Source organism: Anabrus simplex, chromosome 2 (assembly GCF_040414725.1).
Source record: "Anabrus simplex isolate iqAnaSimp1 chromosome 2, ASM4041472v1, whole genome shotgun sequence".
Lineage (NCBI taxonomy): Eukaryota > Metazoa > Arthropoda > Insecta > Orthoptera > Tettigoniidae > Anabrus > Anabrus simplex.
In genome coordinates this window covers 241,927,327-241,953,595 of record NC_090266.1, presented here as the reverse complement: position 1 = coordinate 241,953,595, position 26,269 = coordinate 241,927,327, and the positions used below count along the sequence as shown (strand labels likewise).

At 38.2% G+C, this 26,269-nt stretch overlaps 1 protein-coding gene across 1 annotated transcript in view; it reads left to right on the top strand.

The window, feature by feature from the left end:
- Positions 1-26,269, top strand: part of Rpn1 (regulatory particle non-ATPase 1) — a 232,069-nt gene that overhangs the window by 190,701 nt on the left and 15,099 nt on the right. The window contains exon 13 of the mRNA XM_067140525.2: positions 9,019-9,203. Coding sequence (XP_066996626.1) covers positions 9,019-9,203 — 185 coding nt within the window. The remainder of the gene's footprint in view (positions 1-9,018; positions 9,204-26,269) is intronic.

The window sequence follows — 26,269 nt, the reverse complement described above, 5'->3', positions numbered from 1 at the left end:
AGCATGCAATACTGCACTGGTTTCTGTGAGGTGACAATATACCTTAGCGTGTGCATTCATCCCGCATTTCCTGGAGGCAAGGAAATGCCTCCCTTTTTTTTTTTTTTTGGCAAAATGTCCCGAAAGTTATATTGGGGTGCTCAAATCTGCTTTTTTGTGATTCATCTTGGCCGATGTATTTTACGCTACATTATTTTGTTTCATAGTTTACTGTGCCTGTATGTATATATATACATATATATATATGCTAGGAAGTGCCACTTGTACAACTTGCTCAATACTCTTTATCTTCTACTGACACTGTTTTGTGTTATTGGTAACACTGGTGCGGTTTTAAGTTGTATTTTTCAACATTTTTCACAAGAGTTTAGTTTTGAATTTAATATCATTTGCTTTTGACAGAGCATCTAATATGCTGGGGAGTGTGTATCAGGACTGGCAGTAAGGGGCAGCAAGAATTCCTCCAGGTTCTTTTATAGCTGTGTGCAAATTACCACCTTGAACTAATGGTTGGTGATGTTTCGAAGACAATACCGATCAACCATATGAGGAACTTCTTTGATAAACTTGATTCCCTTTAGCATGCATCACCAGAAAATAGGGACCAATTGGAGGAATGTGCTGCAAGTATGAGTGTCAAAATGCAGGCACAGGAAGGATTTTTACCACTGTAGGTGGGGGGACGCAGATGAAGAATATACCTACCATATCCCCTGCCTCTCGTAAGAGGTGACTAAAAGGGGGCGACCTAGGTGCAAAAATGTATTGTGGCTTTGGTACCATGTGTTGTACCCCATATGGATGGGAAGGGCCGAATGCATCCACACCTACTTCCTGCGTTTCATAGAAGGCGACTAAAAGGGTCTTGGGGCCATTGGTCCCCTCTTCATTTTTTCTTGAGATTTAGTTGTAGACTGAATCAAAATTTGGTGTGCATGCTGCTTGGGAAAGGGCCTCTTCCGTGTGCGATTACGCTCGACAACCCAGCCGGTATCCCCAGTCCAATCGGGTGGGAGCGCCATCTACTCAGCAGTAGTATTCGTCTGATAATGCAGGTCCCCGCATAGCTGAATGCCAGAAGGACTACTATTATTAATTATTTTTATATCTTTTATAAATCTTATACTTAGCAGTCTCTATACGCTATGGGGCACGTGCTATTGTGGGTGATTTGAGGAAGGGGGTCCTAGTACTCATAGCCTCAGTCAGCCCGTATTAGGCAAAATCGGACCCCAGACAATACCTGCTCCAACCAGGCAGATATTGCTTTGGCTGCTTGGTTCAGCTACAGAGGCCCCTTATCGGAGTGGATGGCATTCGGGGAGGATGTTTTCAGGCTTGGCTGCAAACAATCATCTCAAGTCTGCCCTGGGTGGTCCTCCGCCCAAGTCTTTAAATTTTGATTCCCTCAGAGGGTGAATCCACTGGGAACAAGTACAGCGTGAAACCCTGGTATCCAGCTTCCCTAGGTTCCTGGATGCTACCAGAACCGATGGACAAAATGTTAAGCTGGTGGAGTCTATCTCATTCAGTACACACATTGAAGGTGAATATGTGTAATACATTACCTGCTACTGCCCTGAGAATGCCTTTTTGCCATGCAATTTTTTTTTAAAGCTCTGTGAGGAACACCACGGAAATACCGGCGTCCGTGATTACTACACCTAGGTGAGGAACACCATGCATTTGTGGTACCATTATGTGAGAAACATGATAGGACCGAGTTACCTGTATGCCCCTGTGTGACGTACAGTACTTGTGAGTAGTACCATAATGTATGGAACACCAGGAGTCTACGCTACTTTTCATTAGTACTGCAACATGACAAATACTATGGTTCTACTTTACTAGCAATAAGTACCATTATGAGGGGCCGTTGACCTAGATTTTGGACCCCTTTAGACAACAAGCATCCTCAATTCAGGATTGTGCTGTAGAAGCAGTCCCTTGGTCAGTAAAACTATTGTTTCTGATGGGTTCTGGGAAAGTGGGGCATTGCAGGTCGGATCCACTGATTGTTTTAAATTCATATCCATCCATTCATTAATCATCATCACTTTTCTGTAATCTGGTCAGTGGATGATTTTGAATTTTTGAATTGCCATTACATTTCATTTCGTTTGGTGCCATTAGGGGCCGATGATCTAGATGTTAGGCCCCTTTAAACAACAAGGATCATAATCATTTTTATAAATTTACACAAATATCCTTCATATCTGCATCGTTATAACACAGATTCCTTATTTCCGCAATTAGCTGTTTGTTGGTAATGTTCATTTTCATCATTTTATGTTTTATGAAGCCCCATAAGTTTTCTATTGGATTCATGTCCGGGCTGTTGCCCAACCATGGAAGAATACTAACATCCTTGTCCTTCAAACATTTTATGACAGTTTTGTCCATGTGACAGGGTGCCCCAATATGCGTAAATATGAAAGGGCCATCACCAATCCAGTCTTCGATCTCAAGAAGAAGTTGTTCTTAGAGAACCCGCTTGTATAGTACTGTTTCATTGCTCCCTGTAAAACGTCAGTTCTTCCAGGTTCAAAGATGGACGTTATACCCCATACCATCTCTGAGGTAGGGTGCTGCACGGTCTGTTGTATGCACTCCAGCATGAACTCCTCTCCATGCCAAAGTGTATGTATCTTGAACAAACTTCAGAAATACTGAAATACAATTCATCACTAAAACACACTTTCTCCCATTCATAAGATGACCTGCCCTTAAGTCCCATTGCACATTCCAAGCCCTTCTGTGCCATTGATGGGGTGATCTTCCCTTTTTTCCTTGGTAATTTAATGCAAAGGGTACCATACAAAGTATTAAAATGTTGACTTGTAGGCAGGAATTTAAATGTAATAAATTTTGTGTGTTGGTTATGTTATTCGTATAAAGTACAAACGTTTAACTGGAGACAATTCAAAACAGCAAGCAACTTATCCAAGGGAATATTTTTTTTTAACTGTTAGGTTCTTCAGTCTGCCAAAACTAATTTTGAGTAATGAATTTAGAAACTACCTAAAAATAAAAACATGTAGTAACACTATTATCCTTGAAAAAGAAATTAAAATTTACAAAAAAAGTTTAAAATTTGTTTTAAAATCCTTCAGAAAATAATAGGTTAGACACAAACTTACAAAGTACATGACATAGTCAGAGGTGCCAACTGTTTAGGATTATCCGTAATTATTACGGATTTGCCCTGACGATTACGGCATTAAGGTCCAAGGGTAAATTATTACGGAAAAGCGACATTATAATGAAATTATAATTTCTACGGAAAAAATAAGGAAACAAGGAGAATTAAATCTTTAGAGCATTGGTACTCGACTCTCTTCGTTTCAAATTTTGTGAGTTGGCAGCAATACTTACTCGATCGTAATCTTGTATTATTGCAGTATTAAGTGTACCTGACATTAAGTCTCCCACAGAAAGAGTTTTCAGTGTTAATAGGAAAAAACAGAATGACTTCAGGCCTACAATAATCACATCTACACTGGAATCGCTTATTGTTCATGAGGTGAAAATGTCCTCCCAGGGGGGGAAGATTGCTACAAGAAAAATCCCACACAAAAGCACCTGCTGCATGGGGAAACAAGTTAGGTACTAAGAATGTTTTATGACAGAACTCGTAATGTGAAAATTTATGGTGTAATAGGATATATCTTAGAATAGATTGTTGTTGGGAAGGGCAAAGAGGGTGTCATTATCCAGAAGGGATGAGTGTGCTTTGGATTTGACTCCAAAATTTTTTCGGAGGGTAGAGGAGGGGAATTACGGAAAATCCATTTCAAAGGTTGGCACCTCTGCATAGTCCTTTATTTGGAGGCTGCTCAAAGACAAAGAATATTGGTTAAAAAAGAAACAATTTTAAAAGAACTCAAAATAATAAAAGATGATTTGTGAAAAGTCTACAAAAACATTTTTTTAAATATAAGAAACAACTGGAGAAATTAATTTCTAAACATTTAAAATGTAAATATGATTCAGAAACAAAGACTCAAAAGAACAAGAATGAGGCTACTTATTTATATGTTCTTTTTAATTCACCTTAGTCTGAGTTGCACTGAACTACAAACATCATTTTCAAGTTCTGGAAAGTGAAGGTTCTGCAGTTATCTGTCAACAAGATTTGTGTACCACAAGAAGCTGCATTCTTCATCAGCTGATGTGATTGGAGCATACTTGAAGTGGGGAAGATCATTGGCTGTTAAATCTTCCTCAATCCCATCCATGCAATAGTTTTTGTCACAGAGTAATATCCGAGATTTGACACAAAGTTTTATATCCGGTATTTTTGTCCAGCACTTTTTTTCATTTCAAATGTGATAGCTGCAGCAATTTCACCAAGTGTGTTCTTAATTTTGACTCTGGCTGTTTAATTAGTGAAATGGAATCTAATACAGTATTGCCTCACCTTTCTTTTCTTGTGAAGTGATAGTTGTCCACAACAATACAAAGTTCAGCATTACACATTTTGCTACAGTGACGGGTACAACCGTCAAGAGTTCCGCATTCGATAACGTGCAGTGATGAGTGCAACCATCCGAAGGCCATTTCATCCGTGTATATTTTGCTTCTAAAGTTGGTCATCTTGTTCATGAAATAAATGCTACTGAATGTTGTGTAAACATCGTGAGAAGGAAGAGGAAAGAATTCTGTAATTTCTTCTTAATAGTGGTGACGAAGATAACTCAGAATTATCTGATGGTAGTTTTGCTGTGATAGTGCGTCTGAAAACTGTGGCTCTGCTCGTAAAAGCGATAGTGAGGATGAAGAAAACTCCGTACATAACCTCACCACATCGAACAATTGGATCTGGAATTTGGCAAGTAAAGTTTTGAAAGGCAATGCATGGGTAGTTGTTGAGGATCTGAATACTATAGTCAGGAGGCATCTGGGTGATAATGTTACAGAACGTGAAGTTTTGAGTTATTTCCTTATTTGACACTTTTCGGAAGGTAATTTGTAAGGAAACCAATGCCTATAGAAATAAAATAGTTGATTCTGTTGAAAACAACCCAATGAAAAAAAAGTCGTATGATGAAGCTTTGCTGGTTTCCAGTCACTCCAGATGGGCTAGAAGCTCATTTTGCTCTCTGTACATTGAAGTCACAGTCAAAGAAATCAACACAGAAAAGTTATTGGATTAAACAAAGGGTTGTGGAGTCTCTTATATTTGGAGAAACAGAAACCTACAGAAGATTTTCAGCAATATCAATGTGTCTACACTTTGCCATAGATTCACAAGAAACAGAAAGGGATAAATTGATTTTTTTTTTTCTATTTGTTTTACGCCGCACCAGCACAGATAGGTCTTATTACATGTCATAAATCTCATTTTTGGTCCGTATTGAAAATTTACAGTTCAAAAATAATAAAGGTGTTCTTTAATCCACCTAATCAATACTTTAATTTCCACTTATAGTGGTTACATAAACAGACTTATCAGTTAAATGGGACATGTTTCGCCCTCAATTTAGGGCATCTTCAGCCTAAAAACAATCTTCAAGAGTACACCTTATATTAATATGGAAGCTAAAAGTTTAACCAGTTACTAAAATTCAGTACATAAGAATGTGAAAAATGATACATTATACAAACATGTTAATGGAAACACTGTCAGTGATTAAACCATAACCTATTTTGTCAGAGACTAAAACTTATTCTGTTAAAAATTTCTAATTAAAATGGTTCATTTAAAATTGTTAGTGGAATACCAAAGTGACAATGACATAATGCCAACGACATGGGGGCGTGAAACACAAGCAAAATGAATGTCATAAATACATGTTCAAGGCCGCTGATGAAATCGTGAGCATAAGGTGAAACAGAAGCATCAGTTGAATTATTGCAGAAAGAGCCCTTAGCACCGGTAGGCAATATTATTGTCTGAGACCTTGTCAGGAAATGTCAGTAGATACTGGAAAATGTTCTATGTTTGTTGAAAGCTGTCATTTGCTATCTACTGTTGCATTGGTAGCCGCCCTTCTGTTGGCTCTGAGTTATAATATGAGACCTTCATTGTGTTCGTGCAACGTTAAACCATTAGCAAAAAAAATTATGTTAATCACTTGCGAGGAGACCACCATGCGTCATATCTGCAGGGAAATTCGTACAGGAGCCTGAACTGCAAGGAAATTTAGACAGGAGAAGAAGAAAATTCTTCTACACTGTCCTGCACTGGGGCAAGCATCTACCTCGAACAACTGAGGTGGTTTGTGGAAGGTGCATCTAGTGTGCCACAGAACACATGATAAGCAGTGCTGGAAATGGAGAGGTTTATACAGCAGGACAGCAGTAAAAGTCGCAGTCAACTAACCCTGGACAATTTCTTCAAGTACGAGTCAAGGAATTTGTGTAATGTCGAATAGAGTACTGCTTATACTTACTGTACATTTACTATCTAGCATTTGAATGGTTATGGTATTTCTTCTCATCTCTTATGCAAGTGTTTATATACCATACCTAATATGTCCAGATCTCTTATCAAATATTTTTATAGCTTGCATCAGGGAGATAGTGGATTCAAACCCCACTGTCGGCAGTCCTGAAGATGGTTTTCTGTGGTTTGCCATTTTCACACCAGGCAAATGCTGCGGCTGTACCTTAATTAAGACAATGGCCACATCCTTCCCATTCCTATCCCATCGTCGCCATAAGACCTATCTGTGCCGGTGCTATGTAAAGCCAATTGTAAAAATAAATAATACATTAAGTCCTATAATCTTATTTTATCTTTAGAAATACACTGCTGGAAAAAAAAATGTGCAACATCCTCAAGGACAAGATCATTTTATTCACAAGAATTGTGACAGGTAGTTCATCATTGCATGAGTATAAGATAACAAATTCAGACAAATTGAAACACACATCACAGTAAAGGGTGCCCAAACAGTCGCATCAGTACACAGGGAAACCCCCCATCTGGCGGCAATGCAGGCATGTATTTGCTCATGCAAATGATCATGAAGGTGCCGAATGGCATCCTGCGATAGATTGTCCCGAGCATCTTGCACCTTTTGATACAATTCGGCAATGGTACTTGCAGGTCCTGGAGAGTGCGTGAGTTCCAGCGTCGTCATATCCCATACATGTTCAATTGACGAGAGATCCGGTGATCTTGCTGGCCAGGGCAGCGGCTGTATACAATGTAGAGCATGTTGTGTCACAGCAGCTGTATGTGGACATGCACTGTCCTGCTGAAACAGCACATCACCCTCCTGTCAAACAAATGGCATTAGCATGGCGACAACGACCTGTGCAGTGTAGCTGACGCTGGTTACGTTACCCTGCAGAAACACCAACTGTGTCTGCGAGTTGTATCTGATGGTCCCCACACCATGAAGCTTGGAGTGGGACCTAGTTGTCCTGGGCGAATGCACTCTGGAATAGGCTGCTCACCAGGTCTGTGCCATACACGTGTTCGTCCATTACTTGCATACAGGCAGAACCTAGTCTCGTCACTGAAGACAACAGAGTGCCATTCCCCTCTGCAATTGGCCCTTTCACGACGCCAGAGTAGCAATGCTTCGCGGTATCATGGTGTCGGTGGTAGAGGCACACTTGATCGTAATTCTGCTGCAAGCAGACGGTTTCCAATGGTCCTCGGTGTCACGAGCAGGTGCAACATGTGACCAGATTTCATTCCTGGATGATGTTCGGTGGGCCACCGCTGCTCGCTGAGTGTGTATATCTTGATGTGTGTGTCTGTACTACGTGGACGTTCGAAGCCTGGTCTACGGGTGTGGGAATGTTCTACATACCACTGCTGAAAGCAGCGATACACCACAAAGACATTGTGCCCAACATGTACAGCAATCCATCGATGCGTCCATCCAGCTCCCCGCATGCCCACAATGCGACCCCATTCAAATGGCTGCAGTTGTTCAACAGGAGCATGTACTCATCGGCAGGGCACGGTTGTACCTTAGAATGAATGTTGCAAACACTGTTCCCCTCTAACCTCAGCACAGTTGTTGTCTGCAGAGTCAAAACAGGGTGCGCACGGATGGGCCTTCTGAGCACCATCTGATCACCGATGTCCGTGACAAATTAATCACGAACACAACCCCTCAGAATGCACATATTATACCCTGGCGCCACTAAACACAGTCCTTGAGGATGTTGCATGGTTGGTGGTGTTTTTTTTTCAGCATTTTACATATCGTGATAATCAAATTTTTAAAATGTGGCTTTTCTTTTGACAGCCCGTGTATATCGACCAAATTTGGTATATTTCACAAACAAGGAATTCTGTCAGCCTTCTTGGCACAGGTCAGAGCAGAGTATAGCTTCCACTGAAGTCTCATCCGTGGCTGTGACCATGTGGAAGCTGCTGGGGTATGGGTGGTGCTGAATAATGTCATTCGGAGCACAACCGGTGCATCTGAGTGTTATGAAAGGTGTTGCTCATAGGATTAGTCGTACTACAATAGCGCTGTCTGGCCCAGTGAGGAAAGCAGTGGCAAAGTACCAGTACCTCACTCCTCGTCTTGCCTAGTATGCCTTATTTTGGTTTTGCCATTGGTTTTTTTGTTTTCCTATAACTGCATAGCCTGTTGTGGTGCTATTTGAGGATCCAACCAGCCTTTGGGCTGATGACCTAATGGACACAGACAAGTTTCACATGTATTTCAGAGTATAAGTTTTCAAGCATTACATCTTTTAAGAAGTTTTTTAGTGGCCCCTTGAAAAACCTTTTTAACAGAGTTTTATGGTAATTAACAAATGTTTTAAAAACTAATCTTTTAAACCATTGCATAACCTGGGTTTGTTTTGAATGTTGCAGTACAAATTACATACAGATAATACCTCCGCACATTGAGCTGTCTGAACATATTTATTCAAATGGCAACCAGTATTTTTAAGCAAACCTGAGTTTTCATTACCTATGTTCACTTAGTACATTCTGTGTACTGTGATATGCAGTACTTCATTCACTTGCAGACTACTGCAAAATAAGCTTATTTGGAATAGAAACATTCATTTTGTCCTTTGTTCTTATTTTCGCAGCTAAGGTATTGCGAGCCCATCATAAGGAGATCTGTCCCACTTGCCTTAGGTCTCATCTCTGTATCTAATCCTAAACTCAGCATTTTGGATACACTGAGCAAGTTTTCTCATGACAGTGACTCTGAAGTCGCCCACAATGCTATTTTTGCAATGGGTTTGGTAGGTGCTGGAACAAACAATGCCAGGTAAGTAACCTTGCTATAACTTTTGTCATTGAATTTTATTTGACACCTTAGGAAGATAACTGTATACTGTATTGACCTGTATATAAGCTGAACATAAATTTTTGGAGGGTATTTAGAAGAAAAATTGAATATTGAATGTAATTACGACATACAAGCTATTTATTTAGGATCGGTGACAGCCTAGGGCCGAATTACAAAGATCTGTAATGTTGAACTTAATTATTAATCTAAAATGAAGAATATACAAACATATCCTAAGGACACAAAAATCAACCCTGTATTTTACATATTTACATAAACAATGACATAAACAAACAAAAATTTACTGAATACAAAAGAAGAGACAGGAATGAACTGGAAGGAAAAATGAAGCTAAGTTATGTAAGAAATATGACAAAAGGAAGGATATGATGAGAAGATATATAGGCTCTTGATAAGAGGATAAGGTGTTAATCAGTGCAATACACTTACACATGGAATAGGGTCTTCATTCTGGTACTATGGAAAAGAATGTAGAAGGGGCAGAAGGAAACTAATTCAGGTGACCTAAATATACCATTAGCTGCTTTGTAGCTTTTTTTTTTTTTTTTTTCGTCGCACCGACACAGATAGGTTTTACGGCGACGATGGGACAGGAAGGGGCTAGGAGTGGGAAGGAAGCGGCCGTGGCCTTAATTCTTTGTAGCTTTAGGTCAGCTATTTTTTTTCTCTGAGCAGAAAGAGTTCTGAGGTTTAATTAGTGCTCATGTTGCAACAGGCAGGGACCCTGGCCCTATTGATTGCTCAGAAGAAAGATTGTACGCATCAAGGTGCCTGAGATTTGAAGAAGAAGAAGAAGAAGTTGACCAGACTGGAGAGGCATATTCGACAACCATAAGACACAGGAAACTTAGAATGCTCTGAGAGCATTTATATCTGTGATGTTAGAAAACCTTAAGAGTAAACCATGAAGTGCCAAAGCATGTGAGGCAACCTTGTTTATGTAGGAAACAAACAGTAGTTTATTATCAAAATGCACTCCCAAGTCTTTTTGATTATCAGTAACGTAAATTGGTTCGCTCAGCAGGTGATATTCTTGAAACACGGGGGTTTTACAAAGGGTGAATGAAATGGTGGACCACTAAGATAAGCCCTATATTAAATCTAATAACAAAAATTCTATATTTAAAATATTTTGTGCTTTACTCAGCTGTGATGCTGATAGGTAACGAGATTTATCAGTGTAATATGCTGGTAGGCATTGCACATTAGTAGTGTGATGTCCAAATACAGTCCTGAATGCTACATCATTTATTTTTAACTCGTGTGCCACCTCCCTTTCCTTCATTCTAATGTCTTTATGAGTTATTGGATAACCCCAGTTTTGTTTCTTCTACACAAATCCAGTATTAAGCCTACCACTTACATTATATTTTTCTGTCTTTGTGTCAGCTTGCATTTGGAAGACAGCGGGACCGAACACCACTGTCAGTAGCCCTGAAGATAGTTTTCTGTGGTTTCCCATTTTCACACTAGACGGATGCTAGGGCTGTAACTTAATTAAGGCCACGGATGCTTCCTACCCGCTCCTAGCCCTGTCCTATCCTGTCATTGCTATAAGACCTATCTGTGTTGATGCGACATAAAGCAAATTGTAAAAAAAATAATCCTCTCTTTGAGCCTCGTAGTGCTTCTCTTTATGTGCCGGCATTCTTGTACTTTTGTTGTTTTTCCACTAACATCATATGTTACACTTGGAAACACCCAAACTTTTTCACAGTCTGTACATTATTAGTATGGTTTGGCTTGCCTAAAACCCACTCTAGTAGAAGTCCATTATAGCGAGAATTCATAACGGCGAAAAATTTACTCGCTATAACAGATTGTTATTTTATCAGATTTTTTGTAAAAGTCGGGAAAACCCCATGCACAATAAAATCTGTATGAAACTGCAGTCAGTTTGTTCATAACTTGAGTTTTCGCTGATGATATCCACACTACGGCTTGCTCTTTGTTATTTTAGAAAAGCCGATACTACATGAAAGTACATGTTTAATTTCATTCTGAAAAAATTATAGTATCACTCCAGAGGCCTCTGTGGCAAACGTTCCAGTTTTCTTCTTCAAACAGCATCACCTAACCTATCCGTATATGTATCATGAAAACTTATTTCGAGCAAACTTAGAGAAATTATAACCCCCTCACTACAAATCTACATGGAAACAGCCTTTCCGAAATTTAACTAGACGCGAGAAAATATATACTATCCTCTGAATCAGTGATGTACTGTGCCATATCTTGAGGTGTATCCCATTCTTACTTAATTTCAGTATATAACATTAAAAATTAAGCGATCATTTACTTCAGCCTTTATTTCTAACGAGTTAACAAATGTTATCAACCACGTTATTTACATATTTGTTATGAAAACATTGTCCTCCTCTTTCATTTCTAGTTGTCTTTACAGAACAGCAGTTGGGCATAAAATCACAAGGATAATTTAATAAAACCACCTATTGAATACTTTCCACGTTTAATGTGGTTTGAATGTACATGAATTTATGTAGACTTACCAGGTACATGTTTCACCCATTATTTGGGCATCTTCTGCCTTTATACAACCTTTAGGTCAAGGTTCGGGACCTTATTTCACCATATATAGTATAATAAATGAACGTTAATAATCTCTTATGACTAACATGCCAGGATAATAATTTTTTAAATGTGAACAATACAATACATAAATACAATAAATGTAACATAAATTAATGGTGTTTTAACACAAAACTTGTCGGTCCTATTCTATCTAACTTAAAAATATGTCCAAAACTAAAATGGATCTTCTTCCTCTAACATAAGTCTTAGATAAAGAGGATATTCATACGGGGGCTCATTTGACCCACCTATATCATTTTCATGTTCTTGACGTAACTAATGTTGAAATGTGTTGTCAACCACAATTGGAGACTTAGAATTGATTGTTATGTGTAGACTGGTCAAGATTGTTGTGAATGAAAATATAAGAGTCTTAGCTTTGGTTCTACATAACAAGGAATTGTAAAGTGTACAATCTTAGGCTGTTTCTTAGTTTTAGGCTGCTGTTTAATTGGAAAGGAACATCCGAGACACTTACTACAATCTTGTATGAATATCATTCCCATTGATATGTTGCTTGGCCTTTGGGAGGGATCTTACTGTTATTTGTTCATGTTAGTAAGGCAGGCGCTGCCAGAACAGACAGATCCACCTAGTATGAATTGAAAAAATAATCTTAAGATCCCTCCCAAAGGCCAAGCAACACGTCAACGGGAATGATATTCATACAAGATTGTATTAAGTGTCTAGGATGTTCCTTCCCAATTAAGCAGCAGCCTAAAACTAAGAAACAGCCTAACTACACCATTGCTAAGGCTTTATGCCTCTATCCGACGAATGAAGAAAATCTCTTAACACATGCAGCAAAAAAATATATAACAGATATAGATTCTAACTCTGATCTCTCTGATTTAGTCACTGTAACAGAAAAAAAAAATCATAGATTCGAACCCTGATTACTCTTGATTAATAGTAGAATAAAAATACCAACACATAACCATCCCTTTCTATTACTGTAATAGATTCGAACACTGATCGCACTGTTGAATGTCAGATTGTAAAAGAAAATCTCTCGAAAAATCATGAATTCGAACCCCCGTTCTCTCTCTTTTGGAATCGAACCCTGATCACTCTGATTAATTGTAGAATAAAAATACCAACACATAACTGCTATTAAAAATTTTTTTTCTATTACTGTAATGGATTCGAACACTGAACACTCTGTTGAATGTCAGATTAAGAAAGAAAATCTCTAGGAAAAAATCACAGATTTGAACCCCGGTTCTCTCTGTTTATCGATAGATTCTTTAATGTTATACACATGCAACACTCTCTATCGTAAAACTGAACACACACAAAAATATGGAATTGATTGTAGGACAAGCAAATGCTGTGAGGTAGCCCTTACACACGTACATTTTATAACTACCCACAAACACACACTTTATTTAGCAGTTACATTTTGATTATCCGAGATACTTCCATGTGAAAAAGGAAGATGGTAGTAACACATACTCCTTTTTTTTTCTATCGAATAGCATTGTGAGGTTAGCATAAGGCTTTTATTCCCCATCCGACAAACAACTATGAACAGCATCCTCTCGCTGCGGAGAGGATTTTGTTTACACACACACAGAATGGTATACACTTACTCTGTTGCGCTGAATGGCTTGGACTGCGCTGTCCTTCTTGTCGCAAAAAAAATGTATTTATATATTGTCTGTTGCTAACTTACCTTGTTTATAAAATGATTTTACCCTTTTAGTCACTACTTTTGTCGGGCAGGGGGATACCGCAAAAAAAAATGCATAGCCAATTCGCTCGGTATAGATGTGTTGCAATGGCATTATCACATAATGCTACTGGAACTTGACAGTATAAAAATATGATTATTATTATTACCCTACAGCTATGCATCCCTAACTGCATGGTTAATTTGCTCAGTATAGGTGTGTTGGTATGGAATTAACACAATGCTACTAGAACTTTACAGTATAAAAATATTATTATTATTATTATTATTATTACACTAAATGCAAAGCTTACAGCTACACATCTCTAACCATGAGGACGATTCGCATGGGGTATACCATAAAATAAATCTCTGACCTGGCTATAAATCGAAAAGCACACAGCATCTCTTTCGACTACACAATTACAAAGCTACTGAACTTGAATTTAAAAAATCTCAATCACAAAACCTTGAAGAAAAACAACGGGGGAAACTACCTTACTGATTTTTCTTTGTATGCATCTTCTGTGTTGCTTACACAATAAAACAACATTTTACTAACACAGCTTGCAACCGTGAGCTATTTATAACAACCACAGCCATGTGCAATAAAAAATGGGTTAGCATGCTGACCTTTAGTCATAGATGTCCCGGGTTTGATTCCCGACAGTGGCTGGCATTTTAGCAAAAGCCTACAGTATTTAAAAAATTACTACGATCACAGAACATATTTTAATCACAATTATATTGAAGAAATTATACATACACTTACCTTTGAAAAAAACAATAATCACTACTATCATTATTAGCAGATAGATGTAAGCTCGAAGGATTTACTTCTGGTAACCTGTCTAGGAATCGAATCCAGCCTCACAAACTAGGTCATAGTAAATACCAAGCAAATGCTAGGACTGTATCAATTTTTTTTTTCGTCACTGCAGCGTACTAGTTAATGTGAATATCTGTTATTGCTAACCCCCCAACACTAAACTTCAGAGCCCCTACTGGATGCCTTTTAGTCAACACTTACAACAGGTGTTTAGTGTTTAGAACACTGAATGTTTGATTGTAACATTTCAAGCTTATAGATTTGAACACTAGAGACATTTAATTGTCTACTGTAATGTTCACATCACTAGAATTGAAAGAGATAGGCTCGCCTAGTTGTGAGCGTAAGATAAGGGATCTATCTCTTTCGACTACACAGTCACAGAACCTTAAACTCTCTTTGAAGAAAACAACTGGAAACTACTTTACTGATTTTTTCTTCGTATGCCTCTTCTATGTTGCCTACACAATAAGAAATAATTTCATTACACAGCTTGCAACCGCCAGCTATTTACAACAACCACAGTCGTGTGCAATAAAAAATAGGTTAGCATGCTGACTTTTAGTAATAGAAGTCACGGGGATGCCATGGTGCCAAAATACAAAGCAAATTCTAGGACTATATGACACATCACCCCAACAATATTGATGCCGTCTTCTCGGTAAAATGATTAGCGATGTTACGGATAAAGAAATGGAGAAGTGCAGTTGTCTGATAACCTGGCTAAGAATCAAACTCAGCCGTTCTAGTAAATAACAGTTGTAAGGATTTAATATGCTGACTACACATTACCTCTTAATCTGCAGGCCATTGAGGCTGAGCAGCAGCGTTGCCTACGAGTTACACAAGGCCGGGAAATACAGCACACTAAACTTGTCCTCGAGATACTTCCGACAAGCGCCGCTAGAGTTCTCTTTACTATTCTGTCTCGCCCGCTCATTACAACACGTTCGAATATGAAAAACTATAAAAGTGGTACAAGGGCTGGAACGGGGTGCACTCAGCCTCGGGAGGTCAACTGAGTAGAGGTGGGTTCGATTCCCACTTCATCCATCCTCGAAGTGGTTTTCCGTGGTTTCCCACTTCTCCTCCAGGCAAATGCCAGGATAGTACCTAACTTAAGGCCACGGCCGCTTCCTTCCCTCTTCCCTGTCTGTCTTTTCCAATCTTCCCATCCCTCCACAAGGCCCCTGTTCAGCATAGCAGGTGAGGCTGCCTGGGCAACATCCTCCCCAGCTGTATCCCCAACCCAAAGTCTGGTGCTCCAGGACACTACCCTTGAGCGGTAGAGGTGGCATCCCTCGTTGAGTCCGAGGGATAAACCAACCCTGGAGGGTAAACAGAAGAAGAAAGAAGAAGAAAGAAGAAGAAAATAAAATTTGTTCTAACAGGAATAAAGCTCCTAAATGACCAATTTTAGCACGCTTTTCAATTTGGTTTGCTTTTTGGTCAAGTTCAGACATCGTAAAACTTTTTTTCTCATTTCATGACCCGTGTCCTACTTCTCAATTTACAGATTATTTTCTGTAATCTGGTATTTAATTTTCTAATCCATATATTTTTTAGATTTAACAGAGATACTCGTAGACTTTCCTTGATATAGAAACGAGACTTGTACATCTTTTTCGTTTGTGGCTGGTGTATGAAGATATGGTATGTTCATCATTATCTGAATCAGAACTTTTACTAAATTTTGATGGCAATACATCATTTTTTGGAGCTGGACACTTCCTGCGTTTGACATTTTCCTGTTTGTGAACAGGATACACAATTAAAACAGAAGGAAATTTGATTGATGTGCTTACAGTCACATCTGTTTTATGAGAAGAATTGCTAGGTACCTAAAGAGATCCTACTATATCACCTTGCCTAGAAACAGTTTGCTTCCATTTCTCCCTTAAACCGCACTCGGAAGGGAAACTATGGAACGTCAATTTTCATGCTTTTTTAGTGTCATCCGAAATACAGAGAGGTACACAACAGTGCATCTTCTTCTCAACCTCACAGACACTCACCGACAGAAACAATATTCACAATAAATTGCACAAAATCAACACAGCATCACAATTACTCCGCATATTACAATGTTAAAATCCGCCAAGAACAGAACGGAAACCTGACATCTAGCGGCCAAACCGTGAACACGGTCGGGCCGCTTTTTCAGCGACAAATTAGTAGCTATATCCCGGCCTTGTATATCTCGTAGGCAACGGCAGCAGTCACTTGGTAGACTATGTCCCTTCGGAGGCTTTAAGCCACACATACTAATGTCTGCCTCTTAGGTGTTAACGATTTTTTGACAAAGGGGTCTCTACACATACACTTTTTAAGCTGTTGACAGTGGGATTCACACCTACTATTTTCCTAATGCAAGCTTACAAGCCGTAAGCTCCTAACCGCACGGCCAACTCGCCTAGTACTATAAAATTAATAGTCAATCGGCAAGCAAGTTGCCAGTGCGGTTATACACGTGTAGCGTGTCGCTATTTTTCTATTAGTCGATAAATCTATAGCTATGTAGTGTACTCTTGCGCGACAACATTCCAACACCTCAGATGATGATGATAAAATATACGAAACCACGGAAATCTATCTTCAGTGCTAGCGACAGTGGGATTCGAACCTACTATCTCGTGCGTGTGCTGCACAACGGAAAACTAGACACACACACATTGATCTATATAACATCAAACTTCATAGCACAAGTAAGCTGCCCTCCCTCGCACACATACGTTTTTTATCACACCGCACAGTAAAAACATAGATATTTTAATCACACACTCGCATACACATTATTTACATTTATTAGCTTACCTGAAGTTATCAATACTTACATATAAGAAATAAAGGGAATTAATCATGTTTAAAATTTATTTGCATTCACTGCACGAGGGGAGAGAGCTCTGCTCTTAGCGCAATGTTCATCAGAAGTAGGCCGAGACTCGCTGCAAAGTCTGCTTTCTGCAGCGGAAACCAATGTCGACTCGGCGTTTATATGTATGCGTGTACATTGTCCTTCAGTTATCTCTGCTACATGCGTTAAGTCCTGCAGCTTGTTAACCATATAACATTCTCTTTTATACTGTTGAAGTGAATTATATAATTAGATATGATTTTAAAATGATGCACCGGCTATGTAGTGTAAGGGATGAGATCATTACCTAGACTGCTCGGGGCTCGTTTCCCGGTCAGGTTAGAGTTTTTCTTTTAAAACCTGCATCTAAGGATTGTTCATAGTCGGGAGTTCGTTTCCCCGGTCAGGTTATGAATTTTTCTGAGTAATCGTCTCCTCTAGGCAAATTCTCTGTTGTGATTAGCTGGTGCAGCTTCCTAGTGCTAGGGCCTATATAGCGGCTATATATAGGCTCTTATGAGACGGCCTAGGGGCGATTGCACAAGATGGCGACTATATGCAACTTTAGGAATTTTTCTGAGTAGTCTTTTCCTCTTGGCAAATGCTATACGTTCAGAGAGCCTCCGTAGCTCGGGCGGCAACACCTATACCGAGCGAATTGGCTACGCGTTTAGGGATGTGTAGCTGTAAGCTGTGCAATTAGAGTAGTAATAATAATAATAATATTTTTATACTGTAAAGTTCTAGTAGCATTGTGTTAATGCCATTCCAACACACCTATTACATGTAATAAATATCATTTTTGGTCCGTATTGATGATATTAGATTGAAATAATAACATTATTATTGTTATTATTATTATTATTATTGTTATTATTTCAATCAACACACCTATACCGAGCAAATTGACCACGCGGTTAGGGATGCATAGCTGTAGGGTAATAATAATATTTTTATACTGCAACACATCTATACTCAGCGAATTGGCTACGCATTTATTTATTTTTTTATATATATATTTTTTTTTTTTTTTTTTTTTTTTTTGCGGTATCCCCCTGCCTGAGATAAGTTGTGACTAAAAGGGTTCAATGATTATATAAACAAGGTAAGTTAACAACAGACAGTATATAAATACATTTCTAGTCCCTCTCCCTGTACCCACACAGCTGAAAACAGAATTGAAACAGTTTTTTTTTGCAATTAGACGTACAGCGCAGTCCAAGCCATTCACCGCAACAGAGTAAGTGTATACCATTCTGTGTGTGTAAACAAAATCCTCTCTGCTGCGAGAGGACGCTGTTCATAGTTGTTTGTCGGATGGGGAATAAAAGCCTTATGCTAACCTCACAATGCTATTCAATGGAAAAAAAAAAAAGGGTATGTGTTACTACCATCTCCCTTTTTCACATGTAAGTATCTCAGATAATCAAAATGTAATTGCTAAATAAAGTGTGTGCTTCTGCGTAGTGATAAAATGTATGTGTGTAAGGGCTACCTCACAGCATTTGCTTGTCCTACAATCAATTCCATATATTTGCGTGTGTTCAGTTTTACGATGGAGAGTGTTGCGTGTGTATAGCATTAAATAATCTATCGATAAACGGAGAGAATGGGGTTTGATCCATGATTTTTTCTAGAGATTTTCTTTTTTAATCTTGACATTGAACAGTGTGTTCGAATCCATTACAGTAATAGAAAGAGATTTTTTTTTAATAGCTGTTATGTGTTGGTATTTTTACTCTACTATTAATCAAAGTGATCGGGGTTCAATTCCAGAACAGAAAGGGGTTCGAGTCCATGATGTTTTTTCTAGAGATTTTTTTAAAATCTGACATTCAACAGAGTGATGAGTGTTCGAATCTATTACAGTAATAGAAAGAAATGGTTTTGTGTTGGTATTTTTTTTCTACTATTAATCGGAGTAATCAGGGTTCGATTCAGTGTATTACAGATTTTTTATTCTAACGATAAACGAAGAGAACGGGGGTTCTAATCTATGATTTTTTTCTGTTACAGTGACTAAATCAGAGAGATCAGAGTTGGAATCTATATCTGTAATACAGTTTTTTTTGCATGTGTTAGAGATTTTCTTCAGGCGTCGGATAGAGGCGTAAAGCCTTAGCAACGGTGTAGTTAGGCTTCCTCCAGGGTAAGGGCATCTGTCTGTAAAACTGTGAGGAGGAGGGATTGAGCTCACCTCCGTAACGTTACGCTGCCGAGAAGAGGAGGAGTAATTGTGCTGACCTCTGTAACTGTAAGGAGGAGGAGGGATTGAGCTGACGTCCGTAACATTACGCTGTCGAGAAGAGGAGGAGGAGGGAATATGCTGACCTCTGTAACTGTAAGGAGGAGGAGGAGGGATTGAGCTGATCTCCATAACGTTACGCTGTCGACAAGAGGTGGAGGAGGAATTGTGCTGACCTCTGTAACTGTAAGGAGGAGGAGGGATTGAGCTGACCTCCGTAACGTTACAGTGTCGAGAAGGGTAGCTAGCCTTAAATTTAGAATTCTTAAGGCTCGCTCCCACCTAGTGGAATCGAATCGAACCGAACAGCCGAAATTTCCACTCGACCGCTCACATCTAGCGGAACAGAATCGAACGGGATTATACGGGAATCTTCAGGCTTGCAATGGACGGTCTGATAGGAGTGAGGAGGCAGAGATCGGAGAAGTTTCTGGGTGCATGAAATTAACAGGAGAGCCGAAAGAAGACTATTCAAACTTATTTGAATGTTTATTGCGCGATGAAGCTAACTCTCGACGGTAGCTCAGAGTTATTGTATTGCAATTTCAATAACTATTTCAGATAGCAGAATTTAACAGAAAAGTTCAAATTTACAGGAGGAAATGCTACCTCAGATGCAATGGGACTCCGTGATCATTTTTAAAACAACTATAATATACCAGATTGTGTCCTGTGGCAGGATGAAATCATTAATCGAGGTAGCCTCACCATTATTTTTTTACAATCTGCTTGACGTCGTACCGACACACATAGGTCTTATGGCGACGATGGGATAGGAAAGGGCTAGGACCATGACCTTAATTAAGGTACGGGACGAGCATTTGCCTGGTGTGTAAAATGGGGAAAACACGGAAAACTATTTTCAGGTCTGCCGACAGTGGTTTTCGAACTCACTATCTCCCGAATGAAAACTCACATCTGCGCCACCCTAAACGCACGGCCAACTCTCTGTAACATTAATCAAAGACAGTGAAGTGTAGTTATTGTCTACAACAGAGCAATTTAGTATACAGTAGTCTACTATTTGTTAGGAACACATATACGACAGTTTGAAACCTAGGGAATGCGGCTTAGAAATCGTTCACTGTAAATATAATAAACACTTAAATATAGATCCCATATGAGATGTGGTGTCAATTATCGTACTGATATACCGTATGTGGACTCCAACATAACATGATTTTGTGAGGAAGTCAACAAAATTTATGAAGTAAATTGTATATAGACTACAGTAACCTACCACAAAATTTAGTATTCTAGTAAGTTTGGTTTTTCATAGCCTTGCTTATTTCCTCCCAGACATTATTTTTACGTTGTTGTAGTAATGCTCGTGGGTCTTGTAGTAGAGGAAATTATATTTTTGAATTAAACTGGTAAGTTTTCCGTGTCTTGTATTAATAAATTAAATTAACTAACACAAAACAGAACGTTCCCGACCGTATCCAAGAAACAGCTGACTTTCCAGCTGAAGGTGATACACATTTGCCGCCAAATGTTCGTCCGAAATATCTCGACCCGACCGTCTACGAAGTTGCACGAATCTTGATAATTCTGTTCGATTCCACGCCGCTATGTAGGATGTTAAAAGGTTTGTTTTTTTCACCTATTCAATACATATAAATTTTATAAATTAGGAATTTATTGTAGATTCCACTTGAGACATGTTTCGCCCTTCATTGAGGGCATCATCAGTCAAAATATCACCTCAAGGTAAAAAATCAGGTAACTGGTTAGTAGTAGACATGTACAAATTAATACATATTATTAACAACATATAAAAATTAAGTATGGGAAAAAATTTGCACAAAATCATTTTGTCTCACCGGCATTTCACACCGATGTCTCCACATCACAATCGAAGCTACAGAAGTCAACTAAAAGAATAAGCAGAAGTTTCAACCCACAACATTTTTCCTAATTAGCAATTACCCACTTTAACTGTCACCATTGTTGTCGTTCAAACGCACGGATTACCCATGAATCTCCAGCCACACTGACCAGTCTCCGTCCCGATCTCGGCGCTTCAACTGGAAAACTTTCAGCTTGATGCCTATAAAACCTCATTTGGCTATAAAAATTTCCCCTACCCCCGGTGATTTTTAACTAAAATAATCTGCTCTACATATTTCTGAAATGTCAATGCTAATTCTTTCTTCCAACCTCTAAAACATCAGGACGCACTTGGTACTAAAATTTTTTTATCCTTGCGCACCAGCTGCTCTTGTGTAAATATGTATATAATTGTAAATTCTCAACTTTCAATTAGATAATGTAATTACTATATAGTTACCAATCATTAACATTAGTTTTTATTACAAACATTTACGCTGAATGTTAAATGTAAATATTTTTAAAAAACTTTATCTCAACTGTTCAATTGAACTATGTAAATACTGTATAGTTACCAACCTTTGACATCAATTTTTGGTTACTAACATTGATGCCAAACACTACACCTTTTCTCCCTTAATTGTTTTATTGTAAATATTTTTTAAACTTTTTATTTTCATATGATTGCGTCAACTGTTTCTCCAGAGCACCACTGCAGAACTCTACTTTGTTATTTTTAGGCATTGGTGCTGACTTTTCATCTAAACCTACATGTTCAACCATCACTTTTGTGCAAATTTTTTCCCATACTTAATTTTTATATGTTGTTAATAATATGTATTAATTTGTACATGTCTACTACTAACCAGTTACCTGATTTTTTACCTTGAGGTGATATTTTGACTGATGATGCCCTCAATGAAGGGCGAAACATGTCTCAAGTGGAATCTACAATAAATTCCTAATTTATAAAATTTATATGTATTGAATAGGTGAAAAAAACAAACCTTTTAACATCCTACATTCAGTATCTTCAATACGGATAACAATGATTTTTATCACTTCCACTCCGCTAGTCGAAAAATATTCTTGGCAGAGAATCCTGTTCCGTTCGATTCGATTCGACTCGTGGCGATCGCCAGCTCTATCTCCCATTTAAACACATGTTAAAAACAAATTCTGTTCGGTTTGATTCGATTCCATTCCACTAGGTGGGAGCGGGCCTTTAGGCACCCCTGTGTCAGGAAGACACATGTCGAGAAGGGGCAGCTAGCCTTTAAACTTTAATCCACTGAGGTTAGGTCCCCCTCTAAGATGCTGTTGGGGAAGGGGAAGTCAAGAAGAGCAGCTAGCCTTAACACTTTAATCCTTCAATGTTAGACCCTCTCCAAGAAGGTGTCGAGAAGGCAGCTACGCTTTAAACTATAAACCTCTGTAATTAAGCCCTCTGGCTGTCAACAGCAGTGAGGTTAGCCACGTTCAAAAATTCCACGCCGAAAACAAGTGCACGTGGTTATGATCTGTCAAGATAGCAGCTGTCATCTTAACAGCTTTTTAAATTCCACACCCCTACGTCGTTAAGATGGCAGCATTGAGGTTAGGCCCTGTCATGATGGTAGCAGTGAGTTTAGCGACATTCACTTCTTCAAAATTCCGCGCCCACGTGATTAGAGCCCGTCAAGATGGCAGCAGTGAGGTTTGCAACATTCTCTTGTCGAAAAAAGTGGGGTTATGACAGTTATCAAAAGCACGTGGCTTTGTTTACAAACAATAGCACGTGACCGGTCATGGGGGTCAATGGCCTTGGCCGGGGTCAATGACCTTGGGTGCTGACTCAGCAGAAAAAATGCTGACGAGGTGGTTCTGAACCGGCCTAGCCCTACTACTGTGTATAGACAAGAAAAGTGTTCCACCGATCAATACTTATTTATTGTAAATGGATTTTACACTAGTACCGGTTTCGGCCTTTCATGGCCATCATCAGCTAGTACATAATTATATTACAGCCATTAGACAAAATCACAAAGATGTTATGTTAGAACATCCGAATGTCAAATGGGGAATGGAAATAAAATATATTGCAGTAGTATGAGGTTAAAATATCTGTGATCAAACCTGATGGTGAAGGTTACAATAAACTAAAACCTATTGAGTGTACATTGGACATGAGTACATTAAACACATTAAAACATATAGGCCACAGTATAAAACACTTTAAAAAATCTCTTAAACACATTAAAATATATATATGTATGTTAAAACGCTCATTAAAATTTGAGTTTGTGTTGCGTGGATTTCATTTTTCAATCTTCTTTCCACAATAGCCACTCCTCCTTCCCCTCCACCTACATCCCTCTCCACAGCTAACATGAGCCCCAGACGCACTCGTAGTAGAACACAGCAAGTCTCCAAACACATCGGTACACGACCTCCACAACAACAATAGCATGTACTCTTTTCATTTTCATACATACACCGGGCATTCCTTCATACGCACACTATACTTATATTAGCTTATCTTTACAGATAACAACCACATAACGAGCATAGACGAGAAGGGTGTCGCTACCAACAGCTCCTAAATTTAAACTCAGTTCTTGCAGTTTATCATAAACTTACTGAAGTACATCAACAGTTGGATTACATAGTACTCAAAAAAAATTTCATGACAAGGGTTCTTACCACGTATCAATATGACGTATATCAGCCATAGAACAATCTCGTATATCACCTTATACAACTAAATCAACATGATACAGAAGCACAAGAATCGCAAAGAAGATTGAAGAATGAAATCCACGCAACACGAACTCAAATTTTAATAAGCATTTTAACATATATATACTTTAATGTGTTTAAGAGATTTTTTTAAGTGTTTTATACTGTGGCCTATATGTTTTAATGTGTTTAATGTACTCATGTCCAGTGTACACTCAATAGGTTTTAGTTTATTGTAACCTTCACCACCACCTTTGATCACAGATATTTTAACCTCATACTACTGCAATATATTTTATTTCCATTCCCCATTAGACATCCGGATGATCTAACATAACATCTTTGTGATTTTGTCTAATGGCTGTAATATAATTATGTACTAGCGGATGATGGCCATGAAAGGCCAAAACCGGTACTAGTATAAAATCCATTTACAATAAATAAGTATTGATCGGTGGAACACTTTTCTTTTCTATACATTGAATCCAATCAATACGGAAAATGAAACTTATAAATAATAATAGCCCTACTACTGTTGAGGTTTCTGTTATGTCATGCTCTGGTCACGTCATTGGCTTTCGTGTTACTGTAATAAATTATAGTTGTTATAATTATAATAAGTTGGTTTGTAATGATTTCGGAGATGTGTTTTTTGGCATTATGGAATGATAAATTATAAAATATGCTGGAGTTTGAATTGTTGTGCTTTGCGGATATGCAATTTAATTTAGTAGTTTGAAGAGTTGTGAATCTTTTTTGGTGTGTGTAATTGTTGAGGTTATTCTGCTTGGCTATTTTTGCAGTATGTATATCTATTTCCTTCTTTATATTTTGCGTGTTTCTGTTATTTTTGATGTGTAATATTTTAAGATGTCTGCTGATGTCCATTAAGTGGTGGGCCTTGTCATGTGTGTATTTGCAGAAGGCTGCTGTATCTAATTGCATTTTTGTCCAGTACAGTTTGGTTCTTAGCATATGAGTTCATATTTTCATGATTAGGGAAAAACGGTTTTTTTTAATGCTTATTAAATATGTTTTTGTAATATGTGTTTCTTAATGCTATTCTAAAGCCTTGCTTTTTTAATATGTTAGCTATTTTGTATGTGTTTTTGTTCAAGATATTGAGAACTACATGTATTTGTCATTTTCAGTTGGGGTTTATTTAAACTTTTGTTGCTGTTGTTTTCTTAATAAATTGTTTATTGTGTTGGTTGGATGGTTGTTTTCTGCTGTGATTTGTTTTATTATTTGCATTTTGTTATTAAAATCTGTTTTTTGCTCATTGGTATAGTTATAGCTCTATGTATCATTGTGTTCAGTCCTGCTGATTTGTGTATGGTCGGGCAGTTGGAATCATTTTCTATTGTGTGTGATGTTTGAGTGGGTTTCCTGTACATTTCCTGCTGATACTGATATCTAAACTGTTGATCTTCCCAGTTATTTCTGGTTACATTGTGAACATAATTGAACTGTTTAAATGAGTTTAGTGTGTCAAGTAATACTTGTGCATTTATGGTGTCATCACAAATGCATATTACATCATCAACATGTCTACTCCAGTGCAGTATTCCTGTGGATTGTTGATTGGTTAGGAGTTTGATTTCATTGTTATTTGAGAATGTGTTTGTTATTATTCCTGGTAATGGTGATTCCATAGCTAATCCTTCTTTATGAGAATATATTTTCTTGAACATCAACATGTTTCGTTTAAGAGTATTTTTATCAAGTTGATTGTTTCTTGTTTTGAATTGTTTTCATTTAGATGTTGTTCTATAATTTAAACTGATTTCTTTTATTGTTATATTAGCATACATGCTGGTTATGTAAGGATATCATTCTTGTGCTTTCTGTTATAACAGTTTATTTTGTTCATTTGTTATTTGTAATGTGTTTTCAATCAACCTTTCATTTTTTATTGATATCTTTGAGCCTTTTGTTGAGTAATTTGTTTACATTGTAACTTGATGTAAAGGGTGTCCGAGAAGTCCCCGTACCCCTAGTTTCATACGTTTCATATTATAGTGGAGTACTTACATATAAAAACTATGAATCCAGGAAATCTGTATGTGCACCATCATGCCTTACACAGAGTTCTATCCGTCTCCAAGTCCTCATTGATATCTTGCGGAGCATTTCAGGAGTTATGAAACGAGAGGCTTCCTCCACACTTTGGCGCAATTCTTCATTAGTCGTGTACCGACGTTGAGCCACATTGGACTTGATTATTCGCCATAACGAGTTGTCTGGCATGGTAAGGTCCGGGCTTCGTGGTGGCCATTTCAAC